Source organism: Salvelinus alpinus, chromosome 4 (assembly GCF_045679555.1).
Source record: "Salvelinus alpinus chromosome 4, SLU_Salpinus.1, whole genome shotgun sequence".
Lineage (NCBI taxonomy): Eukaryota > Metazoa > Chordata > Actinopteri > Salmoniformes > Salmonidae > Salvelinus > Salvelinus alpinus.
In genome coordinates this window covers 7,369,227-7,387,450 of record NC_092089.1, presented here as the reverse complement: position 1 = coordinate 7,387,450, position 18,224 = coordinate 7,369,227, and the positions used below count along the sequence as shown (strand labels likewise).

Here is an 18,224-nt window from a genome sequence, read left to right as displayed (position 1 = left end):
GTTAGGGTAGAGAGGGCCTCACAGTGAACCAGGATGGTTAGGGTAGAGAGGGCCTCACAGTGAACCAGGATGGTTAGGGTAGAGAGGGCCTCACAGTGAACCAGGATGGTTAGGGTAGAGAGGGCCTCACAGTGAACCAGGATGGTTAGGGTAGAGAGGGCCTCACAGTAAACCAGGATGGTTAGGGTAGAGAGGGGCCTCACAGTAAACCAGGATGGTTAGGGTAGAGAGGGCCTCACAGTGAACCAGGATGGTTAGGGTAGAGAGGGCCTCACAGTGAACCAGGATGGTTAGGGTAGAGGTCCTCACAGTGAACCAGGATGGTTAGGGTAGAGAGGGCCTCACAGTGAACCAGGATGGTTAGGGTAGAGAGGGCCTCACAGTGAACCAGGATGGTTAGGGTAGAGAGGGCCTCACAGTGAACCAGGATGGTTAGGGTAGAGAGGGCCTCACAGTGAACCAGGATGGTTAGGGTAGAGAGGTCCTCACAGTGAACCAGGATGGTTAGGGTAGAGAGGGCCTCACAGTGAACCAGGATGGTTAGGGTAGAGAGGGCCTCACAGTGAACCAGGATGGTTAGGGTAGAGAGGGCCTCACAGTGAACCAGGATGGTTAGGGTAGAGAGGGCCTCACAGTGAACCAGGATGGTTAGGGTAGAGAGGGCCTCACAGTGAACCAGGATGGTTAGGGTAGAGAGGGCCTCACAGTGAACCAGGATGGTTAGGGTAGAGAGGGCCTCACAGTGAACCAGGATGGTTAGGGTAGAGGGGGCCTCACAGTGAACCAGGATGGTTAGGGTAGAGAGGACCTCACAGTGAACCAGGATGGTTAGGGTAGAGAGGGCCTCACAGTGAACCAGGATGGTTAGGGTAGAGAGGGCCTCAGTGAACCAGGATGGTTAGGGTAGAGAGGGCCTCACAGTGAACCAGGATGGTTAGGGTAGAGAGGGCCTCACAGTGAACCAGGATGGTTAGGGTAGAGAGGGCCTCACAGTGAACCAGGATGGTTAGGGTAGAGAGGGCCTCACAGTGAACCAGGATGGTTAGGGTAGAGAGGGCCTCACAGTGAACCAGGATGGTTAGGGTAGAGAGGGCCTCACAGTGAACCAGGATGGTTAGGGTAGAGAGGGCCTCACAGTGAACCAGGATGGTTAGGGTAGAGAGGGCCTCAGTGAACCAGGATGGTTAGGGTAGAGAGGGCCTCACAGTGAACCAGGATGGTTAGGGTAGAGAGGGCCTCACAGTGAACCAGGATGGTTAGGGTAGAGAGGGGCTCACCGTGAACTTGATGCCAGGCTGTGAGGGCCGTACTCCAGACTGTTTGATCTCCAGCTTGGACAGGGTGCAGGCCACCCGGGTTGGGGCAAACAGCAGGTGGACAACAACATCCTCCCTGGGCCGGATGGACAGCTCTCTGTGGCGGGTCAACCTCTCCTCCTGTCCAAAGCTACTCTGGAGCTGGGAGAGACATATTACATTAAGATAGACAGATGGAGATATTACATTAACCTCTTAGCGCTAGGTGTCAGAATTATTATTATTTATTTTTTTAAATAATGTACCCAATGTAAACTGACATTTTCTCTGGCCCAGATCGTAGAATATGCATATAATTTACAGATTAGGATAGAAAACACTCCAAAGTTTCCAAAACTGTCAAAATATTGTCTGTGAGAAAAATAATACTTATTCTGCAAGCGAAAACCTGAGAAAATGTAAACCGGAAGTTATTTTTTTTATTTGTTTCCTGGCCCGTCTAACCTCCATTTAAAGGGGTATCAACCAGATTCTTTTTCCAGTGGCTTCCTCAGGCTGTGACCAGGCTTTAGACATAGTTTCAGGCTTTTATTTTGAAAAATGAGCGAGATGTTTCAAAAGAGATCAGGTGTCCTCTGAATATTTCCTGCGCGCGCGGGAGGAGCTCACCATTTTCCTTTTCTCTCTTAATGAATAGGTTATGCGCCGGTTGAAATATTATCGATTATGTTTGTTGAAGACAACCTGAGGTTTAATTATAAAAAACATTTGAAATGTTTCTACGACCATTTCGGATACTTGTGGGGATTTGTCGAACGGAACACGGCTTTTGTTTTCTCAAAATAATGCGCAACCCAAACGGCATTTTTTGTGATAAAAGTAATATTTATCGAACAAAAATAACATTTGTTGTGTAACTGGGAGTCTCGGAGTGGAAACACCCGAAGATTATCAAAGGTAAGCGATTAATTTTATTGCTTTTCTTACTTTCGTGACCAAGCTAACCAAGCTAATATAAGGCTAAGCTGTTATAGCATTGAAAGCTACACTCACAAAAGCTTGGATTTCTTTCGCTGTACAATATATTTTCAAAATCTGACACGATAGGTGGATTAACAACAAGCTAAGCTGTGTTTTGGAATATTTCACTTGTGATTGCATGATTATAAATATTTTTAGAAATATTATAGAATTTGGCGCCCTGCAATTCAGCGGTTGTTTAGGAAAGTGAACCCGCATTCGGTATCCGTAGCGCAGAAAAGTTAATAGACAGGAGAGAGAGATATTACATTGACAGGAGAGAGCAAAGGGGAGCGAGAGATCACAGTGAGACAGGGGGAGCCAGGAGTTAATGAGACGTGACTGCAGTAATAAACCTCTGATGTTGAACAGTCCTTGTCCAGAGACATGACTGTTCACTTCTAATGGCTTCAAACACCACAGGAGTCCACAGCCAAGTCTCCAGGCAAGCAGTCTGACACAGAGCTGTTGTGATTGATCTCTACAGAGAAGCTGGACAAGTTAAGGATCTTGGTTCTTACCTGGAAACAGCTGTGATCTTGTCCTCGGATCAGCAGACGCAGGTGGTGTGTTGTGTCGGGGGAGTTATTACGAAGAACCAGCTTCTGTTGTCTGTACAGGTAGAGGACCACATTCAGAGCTCCAACAACACACCTCCACCACAACACCTCCTCCACACCTACATCTCCAACAACAATCAACCTCTTCAACAGCTTTCTAACCATGTTCATAACACATGATTTAAAAAATATATTTAACTAGGCAAGAGAGTTAACTTCTTTGGGGTAGGGGGCAGTATTTTCACGTCCGGATGAAAAGCGTGCCCAGAGTAAACTGCCTGCTACTCAGGCCCAGATGCTAATACATGCATATTATTATGGATAGAAAACACTCTGGAGTTTCTAAAACTGTTTGAATGATGTCTGTGAGTATAACAGAACTCATATGGCAGGCAAAAACCTGAGAAAAAATCCAACCAGGAAGTGGGAAATCTGAGGTTTTTAGTTTTTCAAGTCTTTGCTTATCCAAGATAGTGGAAATGGGGTCATATTGCACTTCCTAAAGCTTCCACTAGATGTCAACAGTCCTTAGAAACTTGTATGATGCTTCTACCATGAAGTGGGGGCGAATGAGAGGGGATTGAGTTCATGCGTGTTCATGTGAGAGTTAGCTTGAGTTCCATCGCATTTCTGAAGACAAAGGAGTTCTCCGGTTGGAACATTATTGAAGATTTGTTAAAAACATCCTAAAGATTGATTCTATACTTCATTTGACATGTTTCTACGGACTGTAATATGACTTCTCGTCTGAACTTTTGCCTGGACCTGCCCGTGAGTTTAGATTGTGTACTGAACGCGTGAACAACAAGGAGGAATTTGGACATAAATGATGGACATTATCGAACAAAACAAACATTTGTGGAACTGGGATTCCTGGGAGTGCATTCTGATGAAGATCATCAAAGGTGAGTGAATATTTATAATGCTATTTCTGACTTCTGTTGACTCCACAACATGGCGGATATCTTTTTGGCTTATTTGGGCTCTGAGCGTGGTACTCAGATTATTGCATGGTGTGCTTTTTCGAAATCTGACATAGCGGTTGCATTAAGGAGAAGTGGATCTAAAATTCCATGCATAACAGTTGTATCTTTGATCAACGTTGATGAGTATTTCTGTAAATCGATGTGGCTCTCTGCAAAATCACCGGATGTTCTGAAAGTACTGAACATAACGCGCCAATGTAAACTCAGATTTTTGGATATAAATATGAACTTTACCGAACAAAACATACATGTATTGTGTAACATGAAGTCCTATGAGTGTCATCTGATGAAGATCATCAAAGGTTAGTGATTAATTTTATCTCTATTTCTGCTTTTTGTGACTCCTCTCTTAGGCTGGAAAAATGGCTGTGTTTTTCTGTGACTTGGCTCTGACCGAACATAATCGTTTGGTGTGCTTTCGTCGTAAAGCCTTTTTGAAATCGGACACTGTGGCTGGATTAACGAGAAGTGCATCTTTAAAATGGTGTAAAATACTTGTATGTTAAAGGAATTTTAATTATGTGATTTCTGTTGTTTTGAATTTGGCACCCTGCAGTTTCACTGGCTGTTGACGAGGTGGGACGCTACCGTCCCACATACCCTAGAGAGGTTAAGAACAAATTCTTATTTACAATGACGGCCAAACCCGGACGACGCTGGGCCAATTGTGCGCCGCCCTATGGGACTCCCAATCACGGCCGGATATGATACAGCCTGGAGTCGAACCAGGGACTGTAGTGACGCCTCTTGCAGTGAGATGCTGCGCCTCAGACCGCTGCGCCACTCGGGAGCAACTATGTATGGATGAATCATTATGACTAACATGTAGGAGTCTAGTAAATGTTCCTTACACAGCTCTGCCCAGCGTGACCCCTCCCCAGGCCACAAACTGCTTGTTGGAGAGGATGGGGGGCACCTCACTGGGGGGCAGCATGCCCAGGGCAGAGGCAGGACCTGGTGCAGCAGGGTTACCCCTCTCCTCTGGTACCACCTGTCCCTTCAGCACCACCTCATACTGAGGACCAGACGGCAGCACCAGGATGGTCAGAACACTGGAGGGACAAGCACAGAGAAACCTCAGGAACAGGAAGTATCATGAAAACACAAGGACACAGAACAACAACCCAGGGAAAGGTCTGAGCTGCCGGTAAAATGATCCTAGAGCAACAGACAGATTACACTCTGAAGTACAACTGAGTAATGTAGAAGGCTTTCTACAAGGCTAGATGTCCAGAACACCGAGTAATGTAGAAGGCTTTCTACAAGGCTAGACGTTCAGAACACCGAGTAATGTAGAAGGCTTTCTACAAGGCTAGACGTTCAGAACACCGAGTAATGTAGAAGGCTTTCTACAAGGCTAGACGTTCAGAACACCGAGTAATGTAGAAGGCTTTCTACAAGGCTAGACGTTCAGAACACTGAGTAATGTAGAAGGCTTTCTACAAGGCTAGACGTTCAGAACGCCGAGTAATGTAGAAGGCTTTCTACAAGGCTAGACGTTCAGAACGCCGAGTAATGTAGAAGGCTTTCTACAAGGCTAGACGTTCAGAACGCTGAGTAATGTAGAAGGCTTTCTACAAGGCTAGACGTCCAGAACGCTGAGTAATGTAGAAGGCTTTCTACAAGGCTAGACGTCCAGAACGCTGAGTAATGTAGAAGGCTTTCTACAAGGCTAGACGTTCAGAACGCTGAGTAATGTAGAAGGCTTTCTACAAGGCTAGACGTTCAGAACACCGAGTAATGTAGAAGGCTTTCTACAAGGCTAGACGTTCAGAACGCTGAGTAATGTAGAAGGCTTTCTACAAGGCTAGACGTGCAGAACACTGAGTAATGTAGAAGGCTTTCTACAAGGCTAGACGTTCAGAACACTGAGTAATGTAGAAGGCTTTCTACAAGGCTAGATGTTCAGAACACTGAGTAATGTAGAAGGCTTTCTACAAGGCTAGACGTTCAGAACACTGAGTAATGTAGAAGGCTTTCTACAAGGCTAGACGTTCAGAACACCGAGTAATGTAGAAGGCTTTCTACAAGGCTAGACGTTCAGAACACCGAGTAATGTAGAAGGCTTTCTACAAGGCTAGACGTTCAGAACACCGAGTAATGTAGAAGGCTTTCTACAAGGCTAGACGTTCAGAACGCCGAGTAATGTAGAAGGCTTTCTACAAGGCTAGACGTTCAGAACACTGAGTAATGTAGAAGGCTTTCTGCAAGGCTAGACGTTCAGAACACTGAGTAATGTAGAAGGCTTTCTGCAAGGCTAGACGTTCAGAACGCTGAGTAATGTAGAAGGCTTTCTGCAAGGCTAGACGTTCAGAACGCTGAGTAATGTAGAAGGCTTTCTACAAGGCTAGACGTCCAGAACACTGAGTAATGTAGAAGGCTTTCTACAAGGCTAGACGTTCAGAACGCTGAGTAATGTAGAAGGCTTTCTGCAAGGCTAGACGTTCAGAACGCTGAGTAATGTAGAAGGCTTTCTGCAAGGCTAGACGTTCAGAACACTGAGTAATGTAGAAGGCTTTCTACAAGGCTAGACGTTCAGAACGCTGAGTAATGTAGAAGGCTTTCTACAAGGCTAGACGTCCAGAACACTGAGTAATGTAGAAGGCTTTCTACAAGGCTAGACGTCCAGAACACTGAGTAATGTAGAAGGCTTTCTACAAGGCTAGACGTCCAGAACACTGAGTAATGTAGAAGGCTTTCTACAAGGCTAGACGTTCAGAACACTGAGTAATGTAGAAGGCTTTCTACAAGGCTAGACGTTCAGAACACTGAGTAATGTAGAAGGCTTTCTACAAGGCTAGACGTTCAGAACGCTGAGTAATGTAGAAGGCTTTCTGCAAGGCTAGACGTTCAGAACACTGAGTAATGTAGAAGGCTTTCTACAAGGCTAGACGTTCAGAACGCTGAGTAATGTAGAAGGCTTTCTGCAAGGCTAGACGTTCAGAACACTGAGTAATGTAGAAGGCTTTCTACAAGGCTAGACGTTCAGAACACTGAGTAATGTAGAAGGCTTTCTACAAGGCTAGACGTTCAGAACACTGAGTAATGTAGAAGGCTTTCTACAAGGCTAGACGTCCAGAAAATAAATAAATAATAAAAAGTACCCCTCTCGGCTCTTCCTGCCGCCCTGAGAGGTGAACGAGACCACAATGCCTTGCTCCTCCCCGGCACGCAGACACAGGTCAACAGGACTCACAGAGAAACAGTCATCACCACCGCTGTTCTGAAGACAAGCACCACCCAGGAGGTCATATCAACATATCAGTCAGCACCACACAGGAGGTCATATCAACATATCAGTCAGCACCACACAGGAGGTCATATCAACATATCAGTCAGCACCACACAGGAGGTCATATCAACATATCAGTCAGCACCACACAGGAGGTCATATCAACATATCAGTCAGCACCACACAGGAGGTCATATCAACATACAGTCAGCACCACACAGGAGGTCATATCAACATATCAGTCAGCACCACACAGGAGGTCATATCAACATATCAGTCAGCACCACCCAGGAGGTCATATCAACATATCAGTCAGCACCACACAGGAGGTCATATCAATATACAGTCAGCACCACACAGGAGGTCATATCAACATATCAGTCAGCACCACACAGGAGGTCATATCAACATATCAGTCAGCACCACACAGGAGGTCATATCAACATACAGTCAGCACCACACAGGAGGTCATATCAACATATCAGTCAGCACCACCCAGGAGGTCATATCAACATATCAGTCAGCACCACCCAGGAGGTCATATCAACATATCAGTCAGCACCACACAGGAGGTCATATCAACATATCAGTCAGCACCACACAGGAGGTCATATCAACATATCAGTCAGCACCACCCAGGAGGTCATATCAACATATCAGTCAGCACCACACAGGAGGTCATATCAACATATCAGTCAGCACCACCCAGGAGGTCATATCAACATATCAGTCAGCACCACCCAGGAGGTCATATCAACATATCAGTCAGCACCACCCAGGAGGTCATATCAACATATCAGTCAGCACCACCCAGGAGGTCATATCAACATATCAGTCAGCACCACCCAGGAGGTCATATCAACATATCAGTCAGCACCACCCAGGAGGTCATATCAACATATCAGTCAGCACCACCCAGGAGGTCATATCAACATCCCCCAGGCTTATCCAAACCACAACACATCCGCCAGGCTTATCCAAACCACAACACATCCCCCAGGCTTATCCAAACCACAACACATCCGCCAGGCTTATCCAAACCACAACACATCCCCCAGGCTTATCCAAACCACAACACATCCGCCAGGCTTATCCAAACCACAACACATCCGCCAGGCTTATCCAAACCACAACACATCCGCCAGGCTTATCCAAACCACAACACATCCCCCAGGCTTATCCAAACCACAACACATCCGCCAGGCTTATCCAAACCACAACACATCCCCCAGGCTTATCCAAACCACAACACATCCGCCAGGCTTATCCAAACCACAACACATCCCCCAGGCTTATCCAAACCACAACACATCCCCCAGGCTTATCCAAACCACAACACATCCCCCAGGCTTATCCAAACCACAACACATCCGCCAGGCTTATCCAAACCACAACACATCCCCCAGGCTTATCCAAACCACAACACATCCGCCAGGCTTATCCAAACCACAACACATCCCCCAGGCTTATCCAAACCACAACACATCCCCCAGGCTTATCCAAACCACAACACATCCCCCAGGCTTATCCAAACCACAACACATCCCCCAGGCTTATCCAAACCACAACACATCCCCCAGGCTTATCCAAACCACAACACATCCCCCAGGCTTATCCAAACCACAACACATCCCCCAGGCTTATCCAAACCACAACACATCCCCCAGGCTTATCCAAACCACAACACATCCCCCAGGCTTATCCAAACCACAACACATCCCCCAGGCTTATCCAAACCACAACACATCCCCCAGGCTTATCCAAACCACAACGCCAACACATCCCCCAGGCTTATCAAAACCACAACGCCAACACATCCCCCAGGCTTATCAAAACCACAACGCCAACACATCCCCCAGGCTTATCAAAACCACAGATCAAACAGGGTAGTAAAAGGGACAGAATACCTTGAGTTTCAGCTGAACATCAATGTTGCCTGCGTTCTTCAGAGGCAGAGTCTGCTTGCTGGACTGACCCAACGCTGCCGAGAGGTTAACAGTCTGCCCCCCCCCAAAAACAATTATATAGGAGGAAAGAATTGCAGATATGTCAACATATCACAAAAGGTCAACCCCAACTTTAATATGGAATGTGTTAGAAAGGTAATATGACACACTGGTTTCCCAGTAATCCCCTGAATATAAAGACCAGGCTCATGTCAGCAGTGCTACAGGTCAGTTCCTACCTGTAGGTCTTTAGGGGCGTGGACCCTGTCAGCAGTGCTACAGGTCAGTTCCTACCTGTAGGTCTTTAGGGGCGTGGACCCTGTCAGCAGTGCTACGGGTCAGTTCCTACCTGTAGGTCTTTAGGGGCGTGGACTGTCAGCAGTGCTACAGGTCAGTTCCTACCTGTAGGTCTTTAGGGGCGTGGACCCTGTCAGCAGTGCTACGGGTCAGCTCCTACCTGTAGGTCTTTAGGGGAGTGGACTGTCAGCAGTGCTACGGGTCAGCTCCTACCTGTAGGTCTTTAGGGGAGTGGACTGTCAGCAGTGCTACGGGTCAGTTCCTACCTGTAGGTCTTTAGGGGAGTGGACTGTCAGCAGGGCTACAGGTCAGCTCCTACCTGTAGGTCTTTAGGGGCGTGGACCCTGTCAGCAGTGCTACGGGTCAGTTCCTACCTGTAGGTCTTTAGGGGCGTGGACTGTCAGCAGTGCTACGGGTCAGTTCCTACCTGTAGGTCTTTAGGGGAGTGGACTGTCAGCCGTACTACGGGTCAGTTCCTACCTGTAGGTCTTTAGGGGCGTGGACCCTGTCAGCAGTGCTACGGGTCAGTTCCTACCTGTAGGTCTTTAGGGGCGTGGACTGTCAGCAGTGCTACAGGTCAGTTCCTACCTGTAGGTCTTTAGGGGAGTGGACTGTCAGCAGTGCTACTGGTCAGTTCCTACCTGTAGGTCTTTAGGGGCGTGTACTGTCAGCAGGGCTACAGGTCAGTTCCTACCTGTAGGTCTTTAGGGGCGTGGACTGTCAGCAGTGCTACAGGTCAGTTCCTACCTGTAGGTCTTTAGGGGCGTGGACCCTGTCAGCAGTGCTACGGGTCAGCTCCTACCTGTAGGTCTTTAGGGGAGTGGACTGTCAGCAGTGCTACGGGTCATTTCCTACCTGTAGGTCTTTAGGGGCGTGGACTGTCAGCAGTGCTACGGGTCAGTTCCTACCTGTAGGTCTTTAGGGGAGTGGACTGTCAGCAGTGCTACGGGTCATTTCCTACCTGTAGGTCTTTAGGGGCGTGTACTGTCAGCAGGGCTACAGGTCAGTTCCTACCTGTAGGTCTTTAGGGGAGTGGACTGTCAGCAGTGCTACAGGTCAGTTCCTACCTGTAGGTCTTTAGGGGAGTGGACTGTCAGCAGTGCTACGGGTCAGTTCCTACCTGTAGGTCTTTAGGGGCGTGGACTGTCAGCAGTGCTACAGGTCAGTTCCTACCTGTAGGTCTTTAGGGGAGTGGACTGTCAGCAGTGCTACGGGTCAGTTCCTACCTGTAGGTCTTTAGGGGCGTGTACTGTCAGCAGGGCTACAGGTCAGTTCCTACCTGTAGGTCTTTAGGGGCGTGGACTCTGGCTGTTCCAGACCTGGCTCTGAGAGGGACGCTCCTGATCACATGACTGGGGCCTGGACAGTCCACCTCGATGTCCACCCGCGCACTGTACTCATCCGCTGGACCTAGATCCCCTGTATGACATCACATATGACAAACATCACTGTACTCATCCGCTGGACCTAGATCACCTGCGTGACATCACTGTACTCATCCGCTGGACCTAGATCACCTGTATGACATCACTGTACTCATCCGCTGGACCTAGATCACCTGCGTGACATCACTGTACTCATCCGCTGGACCTAGATCACCTGCGTGACATCACTGTACTCATCCGCTGGACCTATATCACCTGTATGACATCACTGTACTCGTCCGCTGGACCTAGATCACCTGTATGACATTACACATGACAAACATCACTGTACTCATCAGCTGGACCTAGATCACCTGCGTGACATCACTGTACTCATCCGCTGGACCTAGATCACCTGCATGACATCACTGTACTCATCCGCTGGACCTAGATCACCTGTATGACATCGCTGGACCTAGATCCCCTGCATGACATCACTGTACTCATCCGCTGGACCTAGATCACCTGTATGACATCACTGTACTCATCCGCTGGACCTAGATCACCTGTATGACATCACTGTACTCATCCGCTGGACCTAGATAACCTGTATGACATCGCTGGACCTAGATCACCTGCATGACATCACTGTACTCATCCGCTGGACCTAGATAACCTGTATGACATCGCTGGACCTAGATCACCTGCATGACATCACTGTACTCATCCGCTGGACCTAGATCACCTGTATGACATCACTGTACTCATCCGCTGGACCTAGATAACCTGTATGACATCGCTGGACCTAGATCACCTGCATGACATCACTGTACTCATCCGCTGGACCTAGATCACCTGTATGACATCACTGTACTCATCCGCTGGACCTAGATCACCTGTATGACATCACTGTACTCATCCGCTGGACCTAGATCACCTGTATGACATCACTGTACTCATCCGCTGGACCTAGATCACCTGTATGACATCACTGTACTCATCCGCTGGACCTAGATCACCTGTATGACATCACTGTACTCATCCGCTGGACCTAGATCACCTGTATGACATCACTGTACTCATCCGCTGGACAGACCCCCTGTATGACATCACTGTACTCATCCGCTGGACCTAGATCACCTGCGTGACATTAGACGTGACAAACAGACGTGACTGGTGGCTGAATGGCATCTGTGTGTATTAATATTCATGGAGCGAGGACAGGGGCCTTACCTGAACAGGACTGGTACTTCTGTGGAGCGTGGAAGTGGACCCAAACCATGAAGCTCTCTGCATTCTGAAACACAACACAACATCCCTCAAAAACGACTCAACTATTGAAGTCACTGAGACGAGGTCACTCCGGGGTTACTCACCTCTCCGTAGCTGGCGTGCATCACGTGGCTCATGACGGACGGAGCGGCCAGTGAGGTCAGAGTCCCCGCCTGCAGCAGGCCCTCAGCTGTCATGGCAACAGGACTCTTGGAGAAAGTGAAGCAGCGCCAGGCCGTGGCGTTCTAGAAATACGACAAAGACAATATCTATCAAAGTGTGCTTGTATAGCCAAATATTTTAACAAAATCAAAGTGTTTTTGAGTAACAGAAAGATGACATCAGGCCTGGAACTTCAGGATTTTAGGGGCAGGGGCAAGGCCATTTGGCCTTTAAGAGGTGCCCAATCTGCCCGGGGCACCGACGCCATCTGCCCGGGGCACCGACGCCATCTGCCCGGGGCACCGACGCCATCTGCCCGGGGCACCAATGCCATTTACCAAAATAGCCAATTAAATTGATTTGAAAACCCGAAGAAAATGCTAGCTCCTCTGTTACAACATAGGTGTATGTAAATTGGTATAAATAATGAATTATCAAAGTGTAGGTGATAGCCTAGCATATTGAGCCTCAGGTGATAGCCTCAGGAGAGAAAGGCCGGTGTCTGTCGTCGTCCTTCCGACAGGAGAGAAAGGCCGGTGTCTGTCGTCGTCCTTCCGACAGGAGAGAAAGGCCGGTGTCTGTCGTCGTCCTTCCGACAGGAGAGAAAGGCCGGTGTCTGTCGTCGTCCTTCCGACAGGAGAGAAAGGCCGGTGTCTGTCGTCGTCCTTCCGACAGGAGAGAAAGGCCGGTGTCTGTCGTCGTCCTTCCGACAGGAGAGAAAGGCCGGTGTCTGTCGTCGTCCTTCCGACAGGAGAGAAAGGCCGGTGTCTGTCGTCCTTCCGACAGGAGAGAAAGGCCGGTGTCTGTCGTCGTCCTTCCGACAGGAGAGAAAGGCCGGTGTCTGTCGTCCTTCCGACAGGAGAGAAAGGCCGGTGTCTGTCGTCGTCCTTCCGACAGGAGAGAAAGGCCGGTGTCTGTCGTCGTCCTTCCGACAGGAGAGAAAGGCCGGTGTCTGTCGTCGTCCTTCCGACAGGAGAGAAAGGCCGGTGTCTGTCGTCGTCCTTCCGACAGGAGAGAAAGGCCGGTGTCTGTCGTCGTCCTTCCGACAGGAGAGAAAGGCCGGTGTCTGTCGTCGTCCTTCCGACAGGAGAGAAAGGCCGGTGCCTGTCGTCGTCCTTCCGACAGGAGAGAAAGGCCGGTGTCTGTCGTCGTCCTTCCGACAGGAGAGAAAGGCCGGTGTCTGTCGTCGTCCTTCCGACAGGAGAGAAAGGCCGGTGTCTGTCGTCGTCCTTCCGACAGGAGAGAAAGGCCGGTGTCTGTCGTCGTCCTTCCGACAGGAGAGAAAGGCCGGTGTCTGTCGTCGTCCTTCCGACAGGAGAGAAAGGCCGGTGTCTGTCGTCGTCCTTCCGACAGGAGAGAAAGGCCGGTGTCTGTCGTCGTCCTTCCGACAGGAGAGAAAGGCCGGTGTCTGTCGTCCTTCCGACAGGAGAGAAAGGCCGGTGTCTGTCGTCCTTCCGACAGGAGAGAAAGGCCGGTGTCTGTCGTCCTTCCGACAGGAGAGAAAGGCCGGTGTCTGTTGTACACTTCATCACCCACCTTGCAATCTGAGCAGAGGCAGTCAACATTTTTAAACTATTTAACCATGAACGTAATCGTTTAAAACCTGGAGTTTTTTGGTCATTTGATGAGGCATGTCTCACCATGTTCTACCATAGGAATGTAGAGAGGATTCTTTCAGAAACACTTCCTCAGATGTCATTGAAACCAGTATTTCTCTCATGTTCTCAACTTTCATTCATTGTCCAGCAGCCAAAGACACAATCCTAGTCATTAACAACCCATGCTAGCTGATGTTTCTGAATTTCTTAAAGGAGATTTTCATTTCTGTCATATGAAACCGCTCGCATTTTCAGTGCGCTTTGGAGAAGAGTGTTTTCCCGCTAATTGCATATAGCCTCCTGCCTTGTGTGCATTGCTGCGTTTATAATGTGAAGACATCGACTAATAGTTGATCAACATTTTTTATTATTTTTTGGTAATTATTTTACCCCCTTTTTCTCCCCAATTGGTAGTTACTGTCTTGTCTCATCGCTGCAACTCCCGTACGGAGAGGCGAAGGTTGAAAGCCTCTGAAACACGATCCAGCCAAACCGCACTGCTTCTTGACACAACGCCGGATTAACCCGGAAACCAGCCGCACCAATGTGTTGGAGGAAACACTGTACACCTAGCGACCTGGTCAGCGTGCACTGCCCCCGCCACAGGAGTCGCTAGTGCGCGTTGAGATAAGGATATCCCTACCGGCCAAATCCTCCCTAAGCTGGACGACGCTGGGCCAATTGTGCGCCGCCCCATGGGTCTCCCGGTCGCGGCCGGCTGCGACAGAGCCTGGACTCGAACCAGGATCTCTAGTGGCACAGCTAGCATTACGATGTAGTGCCTTAGACCACTGCGCCACCAGGGAGGCCGCAGTGCAGGGCCTGATCACATGACGAACATTGATGAATAAGAACTGCGATAACTGACAGAGCCACGTGAGTGAGGTGCTTCCGAACACGGCGATTGGCAGCTGGGAATTATAATTATTAGTCAGTATTATACTCAGCCAAAGGGCACAACGGACATTTTGGCTGCAAGGAATGTAACTTTTTTTAGGGAAAATTACAGATGGCCACACAAGGGGACATCGAGGGCCATGGCTGTTGAAATTGAGGCCTGCATGACAAAGTTCTGCACAACTCGGACAGAAGAGTAATGACCTATACAACATTAGTTATTGTCCGTTGCTGCACTGCATCATGTACTGCATACCATCGTACTGCACTGCACTGTATAGCATTGTACTGTATTGTAATGTACTGCATAGCATAGCATTGTACTGTATTGCATTGTAATGTACTGCATAGCATTGTACTGTATTGTACTGCATTGTAATGTACTGCATTGTAATGTACTGCATTGCAATTTACTGCATTGCAATTTATTGTATTGTACTGCATCGTAATGTACTGTACTCCATAGAATTGTACTGTAATGAACTGCATTGTACTGCATAGCATTATACTATACTGTATTCTATTGCATGGCAATGTACTGCATAGCATTATACTATACTGTATTCTATGGTAATGTACTGCATAGCATTGTACTGTAAAGTATTGCATGGCAATGTACTGCATAGCATTGTACTGTATTGCATGGTAATGTAGTACATAGCATTGTACTGTATTGCATGGTAATGTAGTGTATTGTCTTACAGCACTGATAACCAGTCTAATAGGTACGGTAGCATGAGTCCTGTTCAGCAGCTTCAGAGGGAGAGCTTTGGCACTGCCACCTGCCAGGTCTCCGAAGTCCAGACTGCCACACTTCCCTACATCCACCTGGAGAGAAGAAACCATAACGTGTTACAGTGGAGAAACCATCCCGAATATAATGTGTTACAGTGGAGAAACCACCCAGAATATAGTGTGTTACAGTGGAGAAACCATCCCGAATATAATGTGTTACAGTGGAGAAACCACCCAGAATATAATGTGTTACAGTGGAGAAACCATCCAGAATATAATGTGTTACAGTGGAGAAACCACCCAGAATATAATGTGTTACAGTGGAGAAACCACCCAGAATATAATGTGTTACAGTGGAGAAACCATCCAGAATATAATGTGTTACAGTGGAGAAACCATCCATAATATAATGTGTTACAGTGGAGAAACCATCCATAATATAATGTGTTACAGTGGAGAAACCATCCAGAATATAATGTGTTACAGTGGAGAAACCATCCAGAATATAATGTGTTACAGTGGAGAAACCATCCAGAATATAATGTGTTACAGTGGAGAAACCGTCCAGAATATAATGTGTTACAGTGGAGAAACCATCCAGAATATAATGTGTTACAGTGGAGAAACCGCCCAGAATATAATGTGTTACAGTGGAGAAACCATCCAGAATATAATGTATTACAGTGGAGAAACCGTCCCGAATATAGTGTGTTACAGTGGAGAAACCACCCAGAATATAGTGTGTTACAGTGGAGAAACCATCCCGAATATAATGTGTTACAGTGGAGAAACCACCCCGAATATAATGTGTTACAGTGGAGAAACCACCCAGAATATAATGTGTTACAGTGGAGAAACCACCCAGAATATAATGTGTTACAGTGGAGAAACCATCCAGAATATAATGTGTTACAGTGGAGAAACCATCCATAATATAATGTGTTACAGTGGAGAAACCACCCAGAATATAATGTGTTACAGTGGAGAAACCATCCAGAATATAATGTGTTACAGTGGAGAAACCATCCATAATATAATGTGTTACAGTGGAGAAACCATCCAGAATATAATGTGTTACAGTGGAGAAACCATCCAGAATATAATGTGTTACAGTGGAGAAACCGTCCAGAATATAATGTGTTACAGTGGAGAAACCGTCCAGAATATAATGTGTTACAGTGGAGAAACCGTCCAGAATATAATGTGTTACAGTGGAGAAACCGTCCAGAATATAATGTGTTACAGTGGAGAAACCGTCCAGAATATAATGTGTTCTGTTACAGTGGAGAAACCGCCCAGAATATAATGTGTTATCTGTTACAGTGGAGAAACCGCCCAGAATATAATGTGTTATCTGTTACAGTGGAGAAACCATCCAGAATATAATGTGTTACAGTGGAGAAACCACCCAGAATATAATGTGTTACAGTGGAGAAACCGCCCAGAATATAATGTGTTCTGTTACAGTGGAGAAACCGCCCAGAATATAATGTGTTATCTGTTACAGTGGAGAAACCGCCCAGAATATAATGTGTTATCTGTTACAGTGGAGAAACCATCCAGAATATAATGTGTTACAGTGGAGAAACCATCCAGAATATAATGTGTTACAGTGGAGAAACCACCCAGAATATAATGTGTTATAGTGGAGAAACCATCCCGAATATAACGTGTTACAGTGGAGAAACCATCCCGAATATAACGTGTTACAGTGGAGAAACCATCCCGAATATAACGTGTTACAGTGGAGAAACCATCCCGAATATAACGTGTTACAGTGGAGAAACCATCCCGAATATAACGTGTTACAGTGGAGAAACCATCCCGAATATAACGTGTTACAGTGGAGAAACCATCCCGAATATAACGTGTTACAGTGGAGAAACCATCCCGAATATAACGTGTTACAGTGGAGAAACCATCCCGAATATAACGTGTTACAGTGGAGAAACCATCCCGAATATAACGTGTTACAGTGGAGAAACCATCCCGAATATAACGTGTTACAGTGGAGAAACCATCCCGAATATAACGTGTTACAGTGGAGAAACCATCCCGAATATAACGTGTTACAGTGGAGAAACCATCCCGAATATAACGTGTTACAGTGGAGAAACCATCCCGAATATAACGTGTTACAGTGGAGAAACCATCCCGAATATAACGTGTTACAGTGGAGAAACCATCCCGAATATAATGTGTTACAGTGGAGAAACCATCCCGAATATAATGTGTTACAGTGGAGAAACCACCCCGAATATAATGTGTTACAGTGGAGAAACCACCCCGAATATAATGTGTTACAGTGGAGAAACCACCCCGAATATAATGTGTTACAGTGGAGAAACCACCCCGAATATAATGTGTTACAGTGGAGAAACCACCCCGAATATAATGTGTTACAGTGGAGAAACCACCCCGAATATAATGTGTTACAGTGGAGAAACCACCCCGAATATAATGTGTTACAGTGGAGAAACCACCCAGAATATAATGTGTTACAGTGGAGAAACCACCCAGAATATAATGTGTTACAGTGGAGAAACCACCCAGAATATAATGTGTTCCAGTGGAGAAACCATCCAGAATATAATGTGTTCCAGTGGAGAAACCATCCAGAATATAATGTGTTCCAGTGGAGAAACCATCCAGAATATAATGTGTTCCAGTGGAGAAACCATCCAGAATATAATGTGTTCCAGTGGAGAAACCATCCAGAATATAATGTGTTCCAGTGGAGAAACCATCCAGAATATAATGTGTTACAGTGGAGAAACCATCCAGAATATAATGTGTTACAGTGGAGAAACCATCCAGAATATAATGTGTTACAGTGGAGAAACCACCCAGAATATAATGTGTTACAGTGGAGAAACCATCCAGAATATAATGTGTTACA

The 18,224-nt window shown here is 47.1% G+C and overlaps 1 protein-coding gene across 7 annotated transcripts in view; it reads right to left on the bottom strand.

The window, feature by feature from the left end:
• Window positions 1–18,224, bottom strand: part of cep192 (centrosomal protein 192) — a 96,594-nt gene that overhangs the window by 32,981 nt on the left and 45,389 nt on the right. For all 7 annotated transcript variants that reach the window (XM_071395624.1, XM_071395623.1, XM_071395617.1 and 4 more), the window contains exons 24-32: window positions 15,293–15,418; window positions 12,038–12,178; window positions 11,895–11,958; window positions 10,577–10,716; window positions 8,962–9,054; window positions 6,927–7,045; window positions 4,674–4,874; window positions 2,798–2,888; window positions 1,278–1,457 (exon numbers count right to left, since the gene is read on the bottom strand). In XM_071395624.1, coding sequence (XP_071251725.1) covers window positions 1,278–1,457; window positions 2,798–2,888; window positions 4,674–4,874; window positions 6,927–7,045; window positions 8,962–9,054; window positions 10,577–10,716; window positions 11,895–11,958; window positions 12,038–12,178; window positions 15,293–15,418 — 1,155 coding nt within the window. The remainder of the gene's footprint in view (window positions 1–1,277; window positions 1,458–2,797; window positions 2,889–4,673; window positions 4,875–6,926; window positions 7,046–8,961; window positions 9,055–10,576; window positions 10,717–11,894; window positions 11,959–12,037; window positions 12,179–15,292; window positions 15,419–18,224) is intronic.